At 43.8% G+C, this 22,640-nt stretch overlaps 1 protein-coding gene across 2 annotated transcripts; it reads left to right on the plus strand.

Moving 5' to 3' along the window:
- The first annotated feature begins 7,399 nt into the window (after nucleotides 1-7,399).
- On the plus strand, nucleotides 7,400-22,011 carry MSL3 (MSL complex subunit 3). 2 transcript variants are annotated; one of them, XM_032474590.1, is made up of 13 exons: nucleotides 7,400-7,566; nucleotides 8,933-9,015; nucleotides 9,413-9,508; nucleotides 9,835-9,935; nucleotides 10,495-10,580; nucleotides 11,160-11,282; nucleotides 11,862-12,022; nucleotides 12,788-12,946; nucleotides 14,490-14,752; nucleotides 15,424-15,533; nucleotides 18,378-18,477; nucleotides 18,829-18,913; nucleotides 21,180-22,011. In XM_032474590.1, exons 1-13 carry the CDS (start codon nucleotides 7,465-7,467, stop codon nucleotides 21,277-21,279), a joined length of 1,569 nt encoding a protein of 522 aa, XP_032330481.1. In that variant the 5' UTR covers nucleotides 7,400-7,464; the 3' UTR covers nucleotides 21,280-22,011. The 2 variants fall into 2 exon arrangements, with proteins under 2 accessions (XP_032330481.1, XP_032330482.1); XM_032474591.1 differs by lacking the exon at nucleotides 7,400-7,566 and adding an exon at nucleotides 7,619-7,637.
- The last annotated feature ends 629 nt before the right edge of the window (nucleotides 22,012-22,640 follow it).

Below are 22,640 nucleotides of genomic sequence, written 5' to 3' on the forward strand. Positions count from 1 at the left end.
ACTAATGAAACAAGGAGGCCACTAGACAGAGATGGCTCTACTTCCTTGGAGGCGTTTGTAAGCAAACCAAAACCTAAGCCTGTAGAGGCCTCGAGGTTACCAAATTGAAACCCGAGGACAACCAATCCCAAACAGCCAACCAGGCTTGAAGCAATAGCCAATCAAGTTTCCTTACATTGGTTCCGGTTACTCCCTTTCTATATAAAAGAACCCTCTCCCCAACCCCAGCTCTTATCTGCAGAGCACTCCCCACCGCTTCCGCTTTCTTGCTTCCCGGGTCTCCTCAATTTTTGCTCAAAGAAACTCTAAGAATTCTTAATACACCTCAGTTTATCTTTTAACAGTTCTGTGTCAGAACAGGGACCCAAGGGCGCCCCGGAGCCTCGGGAGCAGTGAGCAAACGGGCAGAGGTACCTGTGAAGCGCCAGCACCGGCGGCGTGCTCGCTGCCGCTGGACGTGGTGGGCAAGGCCCTCTCGGATACTGAATCCCAACTCCGCCTTTTGCGTCGAGCTTTCGGACTTTATTGGAGCATTTCCTTCTCCGGACTGGGTCCAGAAACCGGCCAGAACCGACTTCTTACGACTTACAAAGCAGGCCAGGGGACAAACCAGGTTCTTAGAAACTTAGAAACGGAACGAGGACCAGGACACACTGGGCCCGAAGTACAACCTGAACCAGGTCCGATGACCAACTGGGTCCGACTTAGAAACGGAACCGGGTCCGGGGACAAACTGGGTCCGACTTAACTGCACCTGGTCGCGGGACAAACTGGTTCCGACTCAGAAACTGAAATGGGTCTGGGGACCGACTGGGTCTGACGCAGAAACCTGACCACGTCCAGTGTAAGGACCCGGGTGAATAGAACTGTGTTTTAAGGTTAACCTTAACAGAGGTAATCTGAATTACAGTGGCCACAGCGGAGAACTCTGAACCACGTCAGACAGCATTACCCAGGCACGAGGTGCCCTGAGGAAAGGGGGTCTCAGCCAGGCACTCACTATAAAGGGCACAGGGAAGGACAGTTTTCCTCCTCTGCAGTTTCTAGTGACCAGGATGAGACCCGCTGGGACACCCCACTCGCTCCGAATCCAGCAGACAGCGTCCTGGGAAAACTGGCAGAAGCCTGGCAAAGGGTAAGAATTCTTACCAAGGTCAGGTCAGCCCTCCCAGATCTGTGGAGCCTGGTCGAGAGAGGAAGGCACAGTTTCACGTTGTCCCTTCCTTTCCAAATTCACATTGGCAGGAAGGCACATCGGTTATCGGTCCTTTCCTCCCAGGGACAGCTACTGCCTTCTTGTTTGTCTCATTCTGTGTCCTGAGGACGTGGCGTGGCAATTGCCAGGTTGGGGACCTCAAACCTATAGCCAGACAGAAATATGCGTTGCAAACCATTTGTAGCTAGTACCCCACCGACTGCTGCCAGGTGTCAGTCTTTTGGTTATTTTTGGAAGTGGCTCTGGATCTTGGGAGGGTAGTATTTTCTGCACCCTCTTTGAGAACCCCTCTTGTATCCATGGGGCTGTTCAATACTGACGGGAATATTTACTTTTTGTCACAGCTGAAACCTGAGAAGATATTCAAAAACTTTCTTTTTTAAAAAAATAGCTCTATGGTCAGAAGTTGGCCAAATTGGAAGCTGATACTCAGAGCCTGATAGGAACGTTTTTAAAAAGCCTTCTCCCCTAAGCACTGTGCACCCAAAGGGAAAGAAAAACTTTCTGAAGCTGTGGTGGAAGGATTTACTAAAACATCCCAAAGACACAGAGTTCGAAATCTAGAATGTAGTGCCAACTAAAAACTGGAACTTGCCATCTACCTCTTCAAGGATCAAATCACGAGCCACTGCAGCCACTGACCTGAAAGGAGTTCAGGATGGAACTCAGGAATGAGGCGCTCTGTGCTCTGGGAAAACTGACTGAACAGGCCTTCAGATAGTTAGATATTTTCAGAAGATTTTATGACCCCAACTCTTGCATCTCCTCATATCTAGAAAAGCACTAAAATCATTAACAGTGACATCTGCTCCTCGTGACTAGCCGCAGCCTCTGCCTGTGTGCTTGACTGCATGCCCCCCTTCACTAAAATCATATCTAATACTGACCTCTCCCCCTACCTCTTCAGAGCAGTTCCTCAGAGCTGTCTGAAACGCTGTCTCCTGGGCTACAGTTCTCATTTTGCCCCAAATAAAACTTAACTTACAACTCTCAGATTGTGCTTTTTTCTTATTTTTCAGTCGGCAGTAGGAATCTTTTGACTGCCATCTTAGTTAAAGATTTCCCTGATGTAAAGAAGCAAGTTAAGGATAATGTAGTTGTGGGTGGGGTATAGCTCAAGTGGTAGAGTGGACGCTTAGCATGCACAAGGTCCTGGCTCAATCCCCAGTACTTCCTCCAAACACAAATAAATAAATAAACCTAATTACCTCCCCACTCCAAAATATTTTTTTAAAAGAATAATGTAGTTGGATGACTGGGTAAAAGTCTAGATATCATTCAGATTGCAACCCAATTATTTGGGGAATTAAAAACAATTGTATTTTTAAATTTTTTTTAAAAAAAAACAATTGTATTTTAAACAAAAGCTGTACGATCTCTGCATCTGCCTATATATTGCTGTATGTTTGTAACAGATGTGTGATGTTTTTCTACCTTCTGATGGCAATACCAAAATTAATTTGTAAAGAGCTCTATTTAATAGGCTCAAAAATAAACATTTATTTAAATCAAAGTATATGCTCAGAAGTATAGAAGCCATCCCAAATGTTTTTCAAGTTCATGTGCTCTAGGATAATCTTTGGTCAACGACAGCTATTTTGTTTGTTGGTTTAATTAAAACAGGTATGTCTTGACAGTGATCAGCATTAAATAGAATACTTTTATATTACCTAGCTTAAGTAAAGTCAAATAAGCTCATGTAATCTCTGTTACATAATTTGTTAGGAAACAAAGGTAACTTAGGATGATGGCTGCCTGTTCAACGTCTCATGAAATTTTCATGAGTAATCTAAACAAAATTGTTAAGAATAAGTAAACTAAAGAGACGTCAGTAAGATAAAAGTTTATAAACGCACTTTTCAACAATTATTATGCTTTATGGTATTTCTGCTTATAAACAATTTCCAAAATCTTTTGAGTTACTTAAGACCTTAAAGTTGGACGAGATAAGTTAAATGATGGCTATTTATTGAACATCCAGATCATTTCCAAGTAAGATAAAATACTGAAACATTAATTACTAAACATAGGTTTTCCACTTCCGGCTTTCTTTTACAGAGGAACTAAAGATACTTGGTTCTACCCACAAACATGTTTTACGCCACATTAAAAAACTTACCAAGAGGAAGGATATACTTCTAGAAATTGTGAACAGTGTTTCTAAATTTGTTACACTAGAATGCTAGTGTAACGGACAGTGCACACTGCTTACTTCTTAGTTTTCACTAGGAATAAAGGATTCTAAGGGTTAAGAATTCTTATAAATATATATAACTAGAACTACTAGAAATAATAGAGGTGAGAGGAAACAACTGTGTATCTGTAAACTGAACTGGATCCTGAATTCCAGTTTCCTCAAATATCTGGCAACGGCTCTCCAAACGAATGTTTCCAGTTTTCTCCCACTCTTCTATTTTGGGATCACTAAGAATGTGACTGCCCTTGAACTTCCTTGGAAGGGACCACACCAGGTCCTCCTCACTACCCAGGTGGCAGCCAGATTTCAAGGAACTGAACCTGGGTACACATCCCCCGATTGAAAAGGGCTTCCCCAGACTCCTGGGACGGCACACTGCAGCAGATGTCAAGTTACAACTGACTAGGGAGCGCCTCCCCAGAAGCAGATGGCAGCTTGCAGTGGACAGATCTTCCAAGGTCACAGATCAAGATCTTCATCTCCAACACGGAAACGTTGTTCCTTTTGCCTTCTTGCTACTTGCTTTTCCTCTCCGTAAACGCCTGGGAGGACAGTGCTCCTTCCCTCCGACCACTGTCGTGCATCCGCTGCCCAGGCCGCAGCTACACAACACACGTCCCGAGAAGTTCTTGCTAAGGTGGCTTAGATACTAGAGTTGTGTTAGATTACTTGCTGGCTGAACAAGCAGGAGTCTGTGCCATAGCAAATACCTCCTGCTGTACCTGGATCAACACCTCTAGTGTCGTAACAAATACAGGAAATTAACAAACAGGCTGATGCCCCTTCAGGTACATTCTTTGATTTATTTGATACCAACTGGTTTGATGCATGGGGGCCCGGGTTAAGGAGTATACTTCAGTCTCCTGTATTATCCTCCTAATTGTCATCATTGTAGAGTCCCTGGTGTGCTATGTTCTCTCAAAGGTCTTAAATGCACGTTCACAGCCATTGGCAGTACATCAGATGGTGTCTCTGTGCTTAGAGAAACAGAAACAGGATGAAAAATGAGATGAACAGCAAAAGGAAGTCTTCCACGGATCTGACATCACAACCCAAGAGTTTCACGATGAGACAAGAACAACTTAACTCTGTTGGTGGCTGAGAGTGGTGCTAATACCAAATTTGGGGTCAATCTCTCGTGTAGGAGAGGATGACCAAAAGGGAGGAATTGTTTAATTAATTAACCAAAGAGTCCATTAGACCAAGGTGGCTCTAATGGCTTGTCTGCCTAAGTAAGAACCCAAAATCTAAGCCTGCTGAGTTCCTCAAGGTTATGAAATCAAAATGCTAAGGACAGCCAATCACAGAGAGCCAACTAGGCTTTAGCCTACAGCCAATCAACACGTTACTTACTTCTGCCTTTTCTCTGTGAAATCCTCTCCCTGAGTTCCTGACAGTGTAGTATTCCTAAGCATGTCTGGTTTGGTGCTGCCCGATGCCCATAGCTTTTTGCTCAAATAAACTCTTAAAAATTTTAAAGTGCTTCCGTTTATTGTTTAACAAGAGCACTTCCACTCTGAAGCTTTTTCTGACAGTCTCCCTCTTCCTAGGGAGATGTAAGTCCTGTGTCCCTTCTCTTCTGGACCAGCTTTATCAGAGCACCCATGAGTCTTGCACGTGCTTGCATGCTGCTCTGCTCCTCCTGAAATGTGTCCTCTTGGAGGCCAGCAGTAGTATCTGTATCCTACTGGATGTGTCTAGCATCCAGCACACAGGGGGCTCAGTACATATTTGTTGAATGAGAAAGGGACAAGGAGACATGGTCAAGAAATGCCTAATATTAATAGCAAGCATTTACCCAGGACTTATATGCTGACATATACACTGAATAGACTGATTTATTCCTAAGACAACCCTATCAGAAGCCAATGTTATCTTCATTTTAAATGTAAGAAAACTACATCATAGACAGACTTATCATTTGTCCAAGGTTACATCATACAAACTAGGAAGTGACAAGTGTGGGACTGGATCCCAGAGCCCACCATATTCTTTACCTTTACCCCCAAGAGGAAAAGGATGCTCCACCCACATGAGAGATGGAGCCGTCTTTAGTGGGTCCTAATCTGGAGAAGGATGGCAATGGGTGCTGCCATTGGTGAGATCTGTACCTTTTAGGATCCTGAAGGCTTTTGCATTCTTGGACTTTTTAAGGGACAGGGTAAAAGGTATTGCTTATGGATATAAGGGGTAGAAATGGTGAAAAGCAAAAGCAAGCATCCAGAGTTTTGCTCTGAAAGATTACAGTTTGGAGAGGAACTCTTCATTCACCAACAAAAAAAGTAAAAACACGAATACTTTAGTTACGGCTTAAATATAACATGCAATTACTTATGCCCCAGAGCTCCCCCTGCCATTTATAGGGAACAAGCCATCAAGATCTCATCCCTGATAAACCACAACCTGAAGATGAATCATGGCTCCAGTTCTGACTTCTCCACTATATTATCCCAGACAGAGATCTTCTGTGTCTTTCCCCAAACTATCCCTTCTCTGAGAGCACTAATTCTGGCCAGGGAACCCATCACTCACCCAGGTCATTATGCCAGAAAATCTGGAATTCTTCCAAGCCTCCTCCTTCCCTTTCCAACTTCACATCCAATTGATCACTGAATTTTGTGGATTGTTTTATAAATCTGTAATCTATTCATTCATCCATTAAGTAAATAAATATTCATTGTGTGCCAGAGTGTGCAGTGATGAACTGGATCCAATTCCCTGCAGTCTTGCCTTCCTAAGCTTCAAGGAGCTGAGCAGCTTAAAGAGGGCATTTTGCAAATGAACAGCCCTCCTACTGCAGAGTAGTGAATGCAAGAAATGGAAAAGTAGAGGGCTGGGAGGGAACACTGGAGGGGTGTATCATCATCTAGAGAAGCCTGAAGGGTTTTCTCTTGGCCGCGTCCAAGCTGAAATGTGAAGGATGTGTACCAGGAACGCAGTGAAGGGGACGGCAAGTACAAATTTCTAGAGGCAAGAACCAAGCCCAGAGTGTAGAGAACTAGCAGTTCATGACGACCTCGGAGCCTCAAAGCTGGCCTCCAGCCCAGTCTTAATTCAGTAACTACACTACCTAGAGACTTTCCATTCCTCAAAAGAAAACAAACCCAGCACCATCTTTCCTGTTTCCAGAGGTTTGCCTTTCAAGAAGGGTCTCTTAGCATATGTCACTCGTTAATCAAGTATCCCCTGAGCATCCCCTCTGTGCAGGTACCTGCAAGGACAGGCCTTACACTACCTCTCACCTGTAGGGAGTTTTCAATGGATTGGAGAAGACAGACCTTGAGGGAGCATCTCTGCGAGTTCTGGGGATTGAGAAACCATGCGCGGAAGCTGAGACTTAAGATGTTCATAACTGGTAAGGACCTATCAGCCTCGCGGCTCATTGCTCACCCGCTGTCACTGGTGGGGGGGGGGGTCCAGGCCTGTCACTTGCTTATCCTCGCCCCGATAATCCCCAGTGCTTTATTCACTCCTCCATCACCCTTCGCCCACAGCCCAAAGCCACTGCTCATCTAGACCCGACTCCAGCCCGATGTCCTCGCGCGGCCACACACCGCGGCGCGCGCTCTAAGGTGGTAGATGTGGCGCAGCCAGGGAGCTCCCGGAGGGCAGCCCCCGGCCGGCCTCCCCGCCGCCAGTGCCCACCCTAGAAGGGCTCTGTCTTGAGCGTCTCCCATCCCCGGACCGGAGAGCGCGCGTCCAGCGCGATGACCCCGTGGGCCCGCGTCACCCGCCTTTCCCAGGAGGACGGGAGAGGCCGCTCTGCGGGCAGACCTTGGCCACCGGGTCCCGGCTCGCAGCCTCCCCGGGGCCAGCGGGGATTCGCGGGGCGCGCTCGATCGGGAGCGCGCGCGCCCGGCCGCTCCGAGGTCCGGCAGAGGCGCGGGGCGGGCAGAGGCGGGGCCGAGGGCGGGACGGCCGCAGCCTCCGCCAGTCCCCGCTCCCTCCCCACCACCCCCGCCGCAGCGCGCCACCTCCCCGCCCCCACCCCCCTCCCCCACCGTGCGCGCTCCGCCCGCCCCGGAGCCTCGCCCTCCGCCACGATGAGCAAATGAGCGCGAGCGAGGGCATGAAATTTAAATTCCACTCAGGGGAGAAAGTGCTGTGCTTCGAGCCTGACCCCACCAAGGCGCGAGTGCTGTACGATGCCAAGGTGCCGCCGCGGAGGGACAGGGAGGAGGCGCGGGCCGGGGACCCCCGGACGGGAGGCGAATGCGGATGCGGGTGCGGACGGTGCCGCGGAGCTGGGGAAGTGGCGGGGCCCGGGCGCTCTCTGCTCGCGGCTCCTCGGCCTGCGCAGCGCCGGGCGGGCGACAGGGGGCGCTCGCGGGGCGCCGCGCTGGGCAGTCGGGGCCGGGGCCCTTCCGTTTCCGCCCGGTGCTCCGTGGGTGGGGTGGGGGCGGGCGCTGCGCAGGCGCTGTCGGAAACCTCGCGGGTGCGGTGTCGCGAGGCTGCGGCCGCGTTGTCGAGACGCTGGGGCCGCGGCGTCGGTCTGCGCACGCGAGGGCACTCGGGACCGCGCGTCCAACAGGCTGCTCGCTCGTGGCCTCTGCGTTCGGGTTAAATCTCTCCTCATACTGCGCAGTCTAGCGCCTCGTGGGCTCCCGTGCGACGCCCTGACCGACCGACCCAGGTCTTACTGCATAGCGTCACAGCGTTGGCCATCAGTGGCGACGTTTTTGCCCTGGGGCCCCAGTCATGTCTAGGCCCGACCCTTCCCGTAGGCCTAGATCCCCACCCGGAGGGCAGAGTCTTCATCTCTCAGGGCCTTGCAGCATTTAGGTTTTCAATCCCATGTCGCGTCCCGTGCCTGTCCGCCTAAGTCTAAGGGGCTCGGGGGAAATCGAGCCACATGTGCAGCTCCTCAGGTCTGGATGGCGAGAGGGAGTGGGCCTCGCAGGCCAGGGGTGGGGGCTGGTCCCTGGCCCCAGGTGTGTCTGGGCGGTGCTGTCCTTTGGGGGACTTTCCAAGCCCTGGTGGCTCTGTTTTACTTTCGGGCTCCGCCCCCGCTGTCCCTGTCTCTTTTTTCTATTTGCTGTGCTTCCTCCCTCCCCTCCTTGAGTCTTCCGAAGGGTGACACGCCCCATCATTTGCCCCAGACGTCCCCCCTGGGGACACCGCTGGGAGGGATGGCGTAATTTGCGAGCCAAACTGGCCCTGGACGCAGCGGAGCCCAGGAGACTACAAGTCCCAGAGGTCTCACGGCTGCAGCTCGCTTGTATGGCCTGGACTCTTTAGTTAGTGACAAATCGGCTGACCAATAGCTTCAGAAGCTGCATCCTTTCTCACACTCAGAGACCAATCAGGGGGTGATTGGAAGGATGTTTCCTATTTTTGAGGCATCCACTCAGGGAAAAAAATGGAATTGAAAGGAAAAATGTTTCAATCCAGCTCTCTGTCTAAAAAAGGAGAGAATGCTTTCTTTTCTTTTAAAAAAAGGTCTATGATCTAATTTTCCTGATCGAGCTTCTGATATTCTGTATGTTCTCTCGTTTGTGGACAATATTTCCTGGTTTCAGGTTGTCGATGTTATTGTTGGGAAAGACGAAAAAGGCAGAAAGATCCCAGAATATCTGATCCATTTTAATGGTTGGAACAGAAGGTGAGTGTACTTGTTAAACCGGACTAAAAATTGATCATGTCTGCACTGAAACATTGCAAACTTCTTTGTTAAGTTTTAGAAACACTCCTAGGAAAGTTTCATTTCCTGTTTTTGCTTTTTTATCAAACCTTGCCTACTCTGAAGAATGATTGCTTCTGAGTCGATTATATTTGGATTCTCTCTGGGTAATTCTGGAAACCCCAGTTTCTTCTGTGTCTGAATGAGTTCCTTCTTCAGTTTATTTGCATCTTTTTTGTGATTTTAAAATATTTAAATAGTTTTCTAAAATGTAAGTAATTCTGAGACACTTCCCTTACTATGAAGTACTGTTAGCATTTGTTTTGTATCAAACTGAAATACTGAATTTTACATACTTGTCCTTTTTTTGTTTGCTTAGCTGGGATAGATGGGCAGCTGAAGATCATGTCCTTCGTGACACCGATGAAAATCGGAGATTACAGCGTAAATTGGCAAGAAAAGCTGTAGCTCGCCTGTAAGAATACAAAAATCACGATATAAATGTTACTCAGTGTGTTTTCTTTTTGTGTTTAGAATTTTTATGACTAAATAAGAGTTAAAAAATCTGATGGCCATGGTTTATTAAATAATTTTACATACTGAAAGGGTGTTAGTGAACAGTTTCTATTGTATTCTAAGTAACTGCTGTGCTTTCAGAGAGGTTGTTGTGTAGCATTCTGAAATGGAGATTAGCACTTATGTTTTAAAGTTTCGTTATTTCTTACGTTATTTTGTCTTATTTTTTACCTCAAGACCCATAGCAGTCAACATCAGCACTTCAGTTGTGTTTATCTGTTTCAGGAGAAGCACAGGAAGAAAGAGGAAGCGCTGCCGGTTGCCTGGTGTAGACTCTGTCTTAAAAAGCCTCCCCGCTGAAGAAAAAGATGAAAATGATGAAAACTGTGAGTGGCTTGACTCATCTTCTCTGGTTAAAAGGAGTTTTACCTTGTTCTTTCATAGCTTAGGATTGGGGGGGGGGAGATTCATTGGAATTATAGACAGGGAAACATTTTAAGCTCATTACATATAACATTTGCCCCTTTTGTTTCTGACAATTAAAGTAGCAGTCAGTAAGTTCCTAATCAGACCTCATCAGTTATGCACATGACCACTGCCTTCTCAGCTGGTGTCTTTAAACTAAACCTTCAGAGCTCCATTCTCATGTTTTCTTCTTGGTACCTTGCTTCACTTATGAATGCACTAGGGAACCACAGGATCCTAGGTGACTGAACACTTTCAGATCATTTACTTCTGTGGTTTTTGCATCCATTGAAATTGGTGTTTCTTCAAAATAAATTTCTGTTCTGAAAGGTACAGTATTTGTGTTCAGCATTTAAAATAAATGAAGGACTGCAGTTCTCTACCTGCAGTAAGACACACATGGCACCTTAAAGAATTGTAAATGTAAGGGTTAGGAAAGTATATAATGCTGGTTTGCCTGTTATTTTTTGTTTTGCCTAGCAATAAACAGTTCCTCTGATGACAGTGGTGAAGAAAAGGATGGAGAAATAAGTGAAGAAAGTGATATTGAAGAGAAGACTGAAGTGGTATAAAGTTTTTTTTTTGTAAAAACTCTTTGTCTTTGCTATATATTTTTAGTAGTGAAATTTTCTAGTTGTGAAATGTTTTGTAAAAATACATTTTTTAACCAAACATTATAAAGTTGTACTTCATATTTAAGGGAAAATAACTCTTAAATTGATAGTTACTGTATGAACTGCTCCATGGCTCTTTATACCCATAAAGTGTTTCCACAAATCGTAGTTACTTCTTTCTTTCTACTGAAATTGTGAACTTTATTTTTATAATGGTGGTTAACTTTCAAATGGTGTGTATCAGAGTTTGGCACCTCTCACCTGCCTGCCTACAAAGCTAACGTAGATCCCACTGGTACACTTAAATTGAGAAGAAACAAAATAAGCATTTATAGTGTGGTTAGTGCCCTAAAACAAGTTAACTTTTGCCCTTTAACACACTTTTCATTAGAACACATGGCATCATTACTGGTGTAAGTGTCGAGAATTAACTGTGTTTGTTTCATTGTAGGCTGTTCTATGCTGAGTTTTTTTTCGATATAGACTCTTGACCTGTTTGAGGTAGTTAAAAATGGACTTGTGATATTGCAGAAGGAAGAACCAGAGCTGCACGCAAAAAGGGAAATGGAAGAAAGAACAATAACTATAGAAATCCCTGAAGTTCTGAAGAAGAAGCTTGAGGATGATTGTTACTATATCAACAGAAGGAAACGGGTATACTGCGAGCAAATATAAAACATGGATTTGTAATAGAGCTTTCATTTCACCATATTTTGCAATCACAGACTCAGACAGTTGAGAACCTTGGAGGAATGAAATTCCTATTTTAAGTTATGTGCTGAGTCAGGTTTTCAACTCCTCTGGCAGTAGTATTCTGATAATTAAAGTGTGCACGTTCTTTTCCAGCCCTGGCTGCTCTTTAGAATCTTCTAGGGAGCTTTGCAAAGTCCTGATGCCTGGGCTTCAACCAAGATGTGAAGAGGAAATTCATGTGTGGTGTTGGGGGCACTGACTGTGGATATAGTCTTAGAGGCTCCCCCGGGTGATTCTAATGGATCACTAAGCTGAGAATCACTGCATTTATTTTAAAAATTAATACTGTAATCTGCATGGGATATGATCAGTAGAAGAAAAAAAGAGTTTCAAAGCACATTTATTTTAAAGAAGTGTCTTCAAATAGAATTGGCTTTTTTTTTTAGTTTGGAAAATGATGTATACAAGACCACTGTTTCTTGGACTATATGGTTTATACAATGGGATATATGTATCAGATGTTTATATTTTTGTTAACAGTTAGTGAAACTTCCGTGCCAGACCAACATCATAACGATTTTGGAATCATACGTGAAGCATTTTGCTATCAATGCAGCCTTTTCAGCCAATGAGAGGCCTCGTCACCATCACGCTATGCCACACGCCAACATGAACGTACATTATATCCCAGCAGAAAAGAAGTAAGTGGGGAGGGAAGGTTGGCATCTCATGGTTCTCTTTGGATTTTAGAGAAGTGACTTCCATTTAAAACAGGTAACCCTGTCTCTGTTTCAGTTATGAATTCATTTAATACAGTGCTTAATGATTGACTTAATAACCTGTTTAATTTCAAAATATTATCCCTTTTCCAAAATGTTTAATAACTCTAGATATGTGATGTGGATCCATTGAATATATGCACTGCCTCAACACCAGGACTAGTTTTTTTTCAGTGATGTAATTTAGGGAGAAAACTTTTTTTCTTCCTCTGAGAAGTACTAAAATGGAGGATGAGAATTTTATTGAAGTTTGTTCACAAATAGGTCTTTATCTCAGTCTAAGTAATTGTCCTCATAGCCAGCCTTGTGACATGACCCAGCTGTCGTTGAGTCAGACAAGTAGATTATTGGAGTTAAAATAGGTGTTAGGAGTACCTCAGGTCCACACCCTTCAGCTCCTGGTGATTGGGGCTTGTCCGTCCTCTGCGGCACAGACTACTTGGGCTCCTTCTGTGGCACTGAACATACTCATTTGTGTTCAGTGTGGGTAGGTTAAAATTACTTGCTTACTGCACTTTATATTAGGGATATGTGTTCCCATTTAATTCTTTGCTGTCAGCATCTGCAGACTCTTTATTTTTTATGTGTGTAGGTGTAGTATGTAACATTTAAAATGCTTCCTTGTTAAAAATGTGCAAATTCATTGTTGTTATTTTATTGCATCTCTCATCTCTTTAATCTTTCCAGTGTTGACCTTTGTAAGGAGATGGTGGATGGATTAAGAATAACCTTTGATTACACTCTCCCATTGGTTTTGCTCTATCCATATGAACAAGTTCAGTATAAAAAGGTGACTTCATCCAAATTTTTTCTTCCGATTAAGGAAAGTACCACAAACACTAATAGGTAAGTTGGCTTGCAGTTCAGCCATCAGGTATCAGCAATCAAATAGCTACATCTGTTTTTGAAGATTTCCATTTGATGCTACGCGACCAACATGTTTGGGGAGGGAGTAGATTACTGGTGGCTTCCTTTTTCGCTAGGTAAGCTATCATTCACTTTCTGAATGGTTCTCCTAAGTGAACATTCCAGTATAGAGAAGGTGGATTTGGGGTAGCTATCCCCTTCTTTCCAAAGACTATGGGGTGAAGAGAGCACACACGGCCTGTGAAGAGTAGATGTTGGTTTGAACTTGCCTCCCTCACTTGCTGGCTGTGTGACTTGTGGAGGTGCCTTCTGAGCCTCTTGTTTTGGCCTCTGTACAATGGAAAGAACATTTGCTTCTGTAGGTAGTTATTAAATGACGAAGTGCACGAAGGGCCAGCCACCTTTGGCCTTTGAGTAAAGGTTGGTTTTCTTCTTGTTCTGCTGGGTTACCACTTTCTTCCCTTGGTGACCAAGCATGCTCAAATCTCTATTCTTTGGGGGGAACGAACGTCCCCCAGCCTAAGTCTGTGCCTACATCTGTGTCAGCTACTTCCCTATCTCCCTTATGATTTTCTGCCTGAGAGAGAGAGTGGTCTGTTCTCATGATTTCCGCTCATCCATCTTTTCTTGCCTGTTTACCATCTGCCTTTGTCTCCCACCTCCCTTTGCTCCCCATGGACACCAACAACTCCCCACTTTGCTACGCCATGCATTGACTACCTTTCCCCTCCGCCCCTTTTCCCCCTTTTTTCCCAGGTCCCATCTCCTGGTTCTCTGCCTCATGACCGTGTCTTCTCAGCCAGCCTTTCTTCCCTATTGATTCCACCCCATTTGAGAGGCCTGTGTGACTCACTGGGGACCTATGTTGATGTCCCCATGCCCTATTCCAAACCTCGATATTCCCAGTGTCTGGGAAGGACTGTGTGTTTCCACAAAGCTTGGCGGACATTTGTCACATTTCTAGTCCTACCAGTAGTTACATTGTGATGAGAGAATGTAGAATTCTTAGCCTCTTCCACCAGGGTTTCTCAATCTTGGCTCGGCGGATGTTTTGAACCATGTCATCCTCTGTGGTGGGACTGCCCTGAGCACTGTAGGGTGCTGAACAGCATCCTTGGTCTCTACCCACTAGTTTCTGATAGCACTTTCCCAGATGGGACAGTCAAAACTGTCTCCAGAAGGTGTCAGTGTCCCCTGGCAGGGTGGAATCACTACCAATTGAGAACCACTGATCTAAGACAAGTATAAAAAGGCATCGCAATCTTTGATGGCAGTGTGCCTTGAAGAGTTATTGAGAGGGTTAAAATAATTTAATATGTTTAGTCACTTTAAAATATATATATATGTTTAGTTACTTTTTAAGAAAATATTTGTTTTGGCACATTTGAAAGTGAAAGTTCCTCACCGTCCTGGAGTGGAGGCTGTGTTTATTGTCTGAAGGAGAACTTTGAAGAAACCCTCCAGGTTTTGCAGAGATGCTGCAGGCCGGGGCATGTGTGATGCTTTCCCTTCTCTTCCCTAGGAACCAGGAGGAGCTCTCTCCAAGCCCACCTTTGTTGAATCCATCCACGCCACAGTCCACAGAGAGTCAGCCAACCACAGGTGAACCAGCTACCCCCAAAAGACGCAAAGCCGAGCCGGAAGCCTTGCAGTCTCTGAGGCGGTCCACGCGCCACTCTGCCAATTGCGACAGGCTGTCTGAGAGCAGCGCCTCGCCTCAGCCCAAGCGCCGGCAGCAGGACACGTCCGCCAGCATGCCCAAGCTGTTTCTGCACCTGGAGAAGAGTAGGTCCATTCCCCAGTGCCGGGAGGCTGGGGAGAGCTGACGTTGACTTGGTACTTGGTCTGGGCCAGGCACTGTGGTCCTGTAAGGGGTCCAGCCAGCCGGAGGGGCTGGGGGGAAAACAGGGTGAGCACACGGTCACATCTAGAGTCACATGCTCAACTGTGGCAGTTCGACTCAGGAGTTTGGCACACCTGAGGCTCATGAGGCATTTTCCCTCCCTCGTGAGCAGCCGGGTAAGAGAGGACAGCCCCCACGCCTTCAGCTGTGCACTTGGATCCTTGGCACTGACTGATTCAGAGTTGGCTAGCCATCACTCCCCATTTCCTCTCCCTAGCCCTAGTCTGCCATACTAGGCAACCACTGATTACTTCCTGTCCTTATGGATTTGCCTCTTTGGGGCATGAATTCATATCAGTGGAATCATACGATGTTGTCTTGTCTGGCTTCTTTCACTTAGCATAATGTTCTCAAGGTTCATCGTGTTGTAGCATGTATCAGTACTTGATTCTTTTTTTTTTTTTTTGCCAAATAATAGTCCAGCTACTGTTGTTAATAATAGTCTTATTGTTAAAGATGAGTAACTTCTCTGCTTTTTGTAACGGGTCTTCCAGCAGTCTTTGAGTAGTTGTGTAATTTATAAGGGAGTAATTACCATTTTTTCTTTTTGAAGAGACACCTGTACATAGCAGATCATCCTCGCCTGTTCCTCTGACCCCTAGCAAGGAAGGGAGTACCGTGTTTGCTGGCTTTGAAGGCAGAAGAACTAATGAAATAAATGAGGTAAAGAGTTTGTGTCTGCTGTTTATTCCCAGTGAGTCCTTCCTTTTGTGATTTCTTAAGTCCTATTGGAGGAAATCGGGTTTTCTTAGAAGTGTTGTGTTGCTCTTGCTGTGAATATTAACAGAATTGTTTGTGTTATGTATAATGTTGTGTTTATGGTTTCGAGAATGATAAAATGGTTAGGATTCCAGCCCTACACTTAACATTCATCTTTTATTTCAAGTAAGTGCAAGTATTGAAATGCAAATATTTGCACTTTATAGAACAGTTACCAGCACACTTTTTCTGCAAAGGCCAGAGAGTAAATATTTTAAACTTTGCAGGCCACACAGTCGCTGTCAAGACTACCCAACTCCAAAGCAGCCATAGACATTGTATAAATGAATTAGTATGCTTTGTTCCAACAACATTTTATTTATGGACACTGAAATTGAATATCAGATAATTTCTGTATGTTATGAGGTACTATTCAACTTTTGGTGTTCTTCTGACCTTTTAAAAATATAAAACCTATTCTTAACAGTAATACTAATATCCATCCCTTTGAGGGCATGCTGGATGCCAGTGTTGTGCCAAGTTCTCGACCCAAGTTCTTGAGAGTAACTTTACCACCAGAGTTCCATTTTACGAATGGGAAACTTCATTTTAAAACTCTATTTTTAGGGCCAGTTAACTGAGGCAGGCAGTGAGTGTTTGAGGAGTTCGGGTGATGTCTTAGTCCCCTGGGATATTCTGTGACTCTCACCTAGGAGGTGGGATTTCCTTGGGAAGGATGGCTTTACTAGACAGAATGTTTATGGTGGGGGTTGGCAAACTTTTCTTATAAAGGATCAGATTGTAAATATTTTCAGTGTTGTGTACCAGTGTGAAGTTAGTGTGGACAGTTCACAAATGAATAGGTGTGCTGTGTGCCCCCAGAATGCATTCATGCATGCTGGTAATTGAATTTCGTATGATTTTCATATGTCGTGAAAGGTTATTCATTGGATTTTTTAAAGCAGTTAAAAACATAACCATTTTTAGCACAAGATGGGTGGATTTGGCCCAAGTTGACTGGCCCCTGATAGAAAACCCAATTTGGGTTACAATGATGTTAAGGCAAGGTTAGGAAATTCCTAGTACAAGCAGTTCCTAATCTCCCATTTTTCAAACAAGGCCCTGCAGGTGTTAGTATTCAAGGAGAATTTCTTTTAGAATACAGCTGAATATTTAGGCACATCTGAACATTCCCACTCTGGTCACTGGTACCAGGCCACCATCTAGTGGTTATAGGTACAGCTGCAGGATCTAGTGAAAAAGGAGGATTTCTGGTAAACGGTTGAAGTTCGGCAGGCTCTCGGTGATTCATGAGACCTCAGTGCATTCCCGCCTCCGTAAGTGCCTCTGTTGCAGCATGTTATAACTGAGACTTGCATCCTGACCACCGTTTGCTGCCCCACTGCATCAGGGCAGGATCTGGACTCACACATTCCTGGTTAAGATCACAGGTGGTTCTCAGGCACACCTCAGTTGAGAATCCCTCCATTTGAAACCTGTTATTTTCCCCCATAATGCATCTTTGATAAATAGGAGATGAGTTGGTGCATTAAGATGCAGAATTGAGTGCATGAGGTCCACTGGCTTGCTGACTAGCTCAATGACTTGCTTTTGCACACACATGTGCTTCATGCCTCCAGTGGTCGTAAATTCCCCTTTGTTCACTTCAAGTACCACTGTTGAAACAGTTCCTGAGCTTCAGCTTTGTGCACCAGGGGGTTAGGTGCTAAGGATAGTCTAAGGATGCTGAAACTATTCCTGCCCTGAGCCTTCCCCAGCACAGAAGACTAGCGAGCGAGGCAAGGAATGAAGCCGAGACCTTCGGCACAGAGTCATACAGAAACATGGTGGTGCTAGTTAACTTCTACAGTTTTGTGTCATTCAGTGGTCTACATCAGCCTTTCTGGGGTTGTGTTGGCATTCCTCTGCTTTGTCTTATAGAGGATTTCCTTTGGCCCTGCTATTTCCAGATTAAATTTGGCACAGCCCAAAAAGCAAAGCAGCAGCTCAGTAGAATAGTTTTATAATTTGCTGAAGTATTTCTATGGAAGCTCATCAGAGAATTTTGAAATTCAGCTCTTTAACAAAAGCCCCCAATCCACCCACAGTTCTGAAATTCAAGAAGGAAAAGAAATCATTTATCAGGGTTGAAATCTGTATTCACTTAATTCAGTGGGTCAGATTAGTTTCCAAAGTGAATCTCACATAAAAGAAAATTAGAGAATCTTGAAACAATGGTAACATTACTCAAAACATCTTTGGATTGCTTTTTACTGCTTCGTTGTCTAATACAGCAGAATTTCCAATAAAGGAAAAGGGGCAAGATGACCAAGACAGTTAAAGCTAATTCATAGGTAGTAGCTATTGAAAAATTAGAAAATCAGGTATTTTCCTAACCTAATTTTAAGTCTTCTCCCCTCACTTTTATTTATTTTTATAAGCTTGTGGTTATTTTGATATAGGGGCATATTTTTTCCTCTGCATACAATTTGGCGTAATTTTTAGGTGATTCTTTAAAAGCGTCTCCATGTTGTCGAGGAGGGTGGGATAGCTTTAGAACTTCCACTTTGGTTTGTTCCACATTTGGTTAAGCCTTCCTGTTTTCTGGTCCAGCTGTGAAGCAGCTCCTGAGGTGCCAGAGGGAGGGGAAGCTTGAGGGCAGAAATGTGACACTTGATTTGTGATGTCTTTCTGCTGGCCTGAGAATGTCAAAGCATGTATATTTCTGCCAAGATTCCAAATGTACAGACCTGTTGGTAATGAAGTGTTAAGATATAACTACAAAGCACTCAGTTTTGCTTTTCCCAGGTTCTCTCCTGGAAACTGGTACCCGACAGTTACCCCCCAGGTGACCAGCCACCACCACCATCTTACATTTATGGAGCTCAACACTTGCTGCGATTGTTTGGTAAGAAATCCTGGTCCCTGCTTTCTTCCCCCCCACTCCCTTTTTTTTCTGCTTTGATTTTAACACTTGTAGGCTTACGTACATCTTGTGGTAATTTTAGGTTCTAAGAAAAATCATTGAGAGTTGATCTCTTAAAAAAACACTTGAATGAATCTTAAATTTCATAAAAATTGTGTTTGTAATATTTGTACCACTACTCTGTGTTCAGTAAGGGTTTTGGTTTTATTTGGTAATGTTGATGTAAATTTCAGTTTGAATTAAAGACGAAAGGAGACACAGAAGATCCCTGGGTGTGGCCCACTCGTCAGAGCCTGCCGATTTTAAATGGTTTTACTTTTATTTTTCATGCAGTGAAACTTCCAGAAATCCTTGGAAAGATGTCCTTTTCTGAGAAGAATCTGAAGGCTTTACTGAAGCACTTTGATCTCTTTCTGAGGTATTGTTACTTGGTCAAAACTCACCTCTGCCACCTTATGTATGGCTTTTCTGAGCTCTTCAGCAGGCCTGGAAGCTAGCTCTGTGGTATTTTAAATGGTAACAGCATTACCTAAGGTGTGGTTGGTTCTAACAGTAATTGTAACATGGGAGTTCTGGGCTATTCTTTTTTTATAGTTTATCTGGTTTCTAAGTGAAGGGTATTCATTGTACAGAGATAAAATTTTTTGTTAACTTGGATAACCGTGTTGAATAGAAAATTTTCTACAGAAGTGATTGAGATTGATAATAATTTAACTTTACATTTTTTTATTCATGAGTACGCTAAATATTAGACTTCTCTTTGTTGCATATGCATAAACTAACTTAAATATACAGGTATAATTTTAGTGTCTACTTTGGAGTTAAGGTAAATGACCAGTTGACTGTGCTGATAGTTTGTGAATTCAGAGAAAGTTATTGTTTCCTTCAGCTGACAAAGCCAGTCATTTTGTTATGTCATAGGGTCATTTGCCCTGAGGCTCTGCCCTCCCCTCACCTTTGGACCCCGGCCTCATTTTATGCTGTGGCCCAAATCTCCCACCTGGATGTCTACTGACCAGTTCCTCTTGGTGCTCAAGGCTGGTTGTCCCCCTGCCTCACCCAACCTGTCCTATCTACCAGACCTTCTTTCTTCATTCTCTTTGGGGTGGGGGGTACCTTTTCCGTATATTTAGGCCCTAACCTGCAAGAGCTAATCAAGTAGGATTTACCAGAGTGCAGAACACTCCAGCCAGATAAATGGGTCTTTGAGTTTTTGAAAGATACTTAGGTGTGGGTATTTTGGATAAAGTATCTATGAGTGGATTTTGACTTTATAACATTTTATTAGAAACAAGTTTCAAAATTGCTCTCTTCCCCTCTAGCCTCCCCATCAAACAAACCCACAACTGTATTTGGCATAAAAATTGTGTAAGCTGAAATCAAATAATACCAAAATGAGGTAGCTGCAAGTTAGCATAGGAGAGCCTGCTAATTTTGAGATATGCCCAGTACAAAATAGGAATTAGAGTTTTAAGAAGTAACTTAGAAGGGTTTACAATTAAATGTAGTACAGTTGAACAACACAAATTTGAACTGTGCCAACCCACTTATATGCGGATATTTTAAAATAATAAGTACTATAGTACTACATGATCGATGCAGTTGGTTGAATCTCTGAATTTGGAGTAACAGTGGATATGGGGGGCCTACTGTAAGTTACACAAGGATTTTCGACGCCCCTAATCCCCACATTGTTCAAGGGTCAGCTGTAATGGGTTTTGTTTTGTTTTGTTTTATTTTTTATTGAAGTACAGTCAGTTTAAAATGTGTCAATATCTGGGGTACAGTATAATGTTTCAGTCATACATATACATACATGTAATGGGTTTTGAAACTGTAGCCAAAGACATCAACTAGAGAGTCAATGCATCAATAATTGCTGTAAAAAGGGTATAATCAGAGAAGAAAGAGCTCTCAAATGAATTTGGACTCAGTTTTACTGAAGAAGGTATTATATTAGTAGAGGTTTAGCCTTACCTTTTTAGGAATTTATACAGGTGGGGGGAGGCCAGGGAAATAAACACAAAGCTAATGACTTAGCTCAGCAGTTAATGTGGCCTAGGCGAGAATGTTTTAGCCCTTCATGGTGAAGTATTTGATACTTCAGGGGCAAGATAGCATCCCTGTGTTACAGATTCTTGAATGACTTGCTCAATTTTAGCATCTGCCCATCTCAGGCATAACTCAGCCTTATTTATGTGTTTTGATACTGTAAGCTGGAACTGTAGCACCTTTTAGGACACAAAATGCTCTTTACTAATTAAACCATCCAGTTTGGTTTAACGTAGCCCATGTAAGTTCTGTGAATTTCTCAAGTAAAATTTATGGAGTTTATAATTTATTTTTTATAGTTCATTTTTAAAACAGGAAAATGTAGAGATAGTCACTAAGGCCTTTTTGTACAGAAGTGTTTATAATCAAGGCTGCCACCCAATGGAGTTTAGGTTCTATTTCTGTTTGTACACTTGATAGTGAAAGGATTCCAGTGAAGTAGTAATTAAACATAGAAGCTGGCTATGTGCAATGAAAGTAATCGGTATATAGAAATCAAGATTATATTCATTATTTTTTTCTATCTAATACAAAAAAAGTGAAATGTCAGAGTGGTCGGAAGTTAAGATTTTGCTTCCTAGTATTTAGTCTTTACTGTGGTGATCATCAGGGCTATTTTTTTCTTTTTCCAGGTTTTTAGCAGAATACCATGACGACTTCTTCCCAGAGTCTGCCTACGTTGCTGCTTGTGAGGCGCACTACAGCACGAAGAACCCCAGGGCGATTTATTAAGGTTTTGATGGTTGATGGTTCTGGAAGAACAGCTTTTCTATCTAGCTTTGCGTTCTGAGTTCCCAGTAAAGAACTAGGGAGTTGGTGGGCCTTCTTTACAGAGTGGATGCAACACCCTCCCTCGGGGGGCTCAGGCAGAGGCAGACCCGTTTATTTGAGTTGCTTACCTACTGTAGTAATTTCTGTTAAGGATTACTTCTTAGGTGCCTAAACAGGTTCCAACATTTGACCCTTTCCACATGGTACGTGTCATCTGTGATGGCAGGACGAGAGCAGCTGTGTTCACAGTGAAATGTTCCTGACAGTGTGCATAGGTTGGGCTGTTTCAGTAGATGTTGGAGTTATTTGCTAGTGATAACTACATTTTTTAGTTATTTGTTAGCATTAAACAAAACTGTTCTGCAAACTGTTTTCTACTTATGATGAGGCTGAGCAGCTGCCCAACAGATTCTAGTTTTGCTTGGAAACCGCGAAGTAGTCCCAGAATATTTTAGAGGGAATTAATATTGATGGCAAAAGAAAATTTGCAGCTATGCATTTGCTTGTTACAGTTCCTTTTCCTTAAAACCTTATTTTTGATTAATTAAATAAAGCAGTGCCTGAATGTTTGAGATTTTACAGCTATACTTGATTTTGTAATGTTATGATTCCCTTTCTGTAAAATGTTATTTTTGGTGACCTAAATAAATCATTGCCCATCTTGTTGGAAAGAACCAGGAGAGAGAGTTTTCACTCTGGCCTTGTCCTCTTCTCTTTCTTTATTGTAGAAGAACTGTAATGTAACCTCGATTCGTAACTTTTTGCGTTTATTTTGTTTTACCTGTATGCCTTTTTTGTTAAGGCCTTTTGTTTTCCTTTCCTTCTTTGATTTTGCCTCGCTTGTCAGCATGACTAGAGGTGGTTACTGGAAGCTGGTAGCGCCTCCCTGTCTTATTACTGCGCTCCGGGCTGGCTTGCGGCCAGCACGATTATCCTCCTCCATCATTACCGGCTGATGGTCTCTGAAGTCACCCTTCTAATCCTCATCTTAGTCTCTCACAGGCCTACCCCATCCCCTCTTCCCAGGATGTTTTAGAAAGTTCCAACTCTGGTTAAGGGGTCCCAGTACTGTACAAGCCTTGAACATAGCATCTGCCTTTTCTTGTAGCTCAGCTTAGTTGACTTTAACTTCCAAAGATCACTGGACATGAGCGACAAGGGCCACAGGGAGTTTTAATAGATCTGTAAGTAATTCCATCAGAGAGACTTCTGTACATACTGACCAGTGAGAATTAGCACCTCTGAGTCGAGTAGACATTGTCTTAGTGCACCTAGTTGCTATAAGAGTCAGGTTTTGGTTTCTGATCTGGCGTAGCATTTGG

This window comes from Camelus ferus, chromosome X (assembly GCF_009834535.1).
Source record: "Camelus ferus isolate YT-003-E chromosome X, BCGSAC_Cfer_1.0, whole genome shotgun sequence".
NCBI lineage: Eukaryota > Metazoa > Chordata > Mammalia > Artiodactyla > Camelidae > Camelus > Camelus ferus.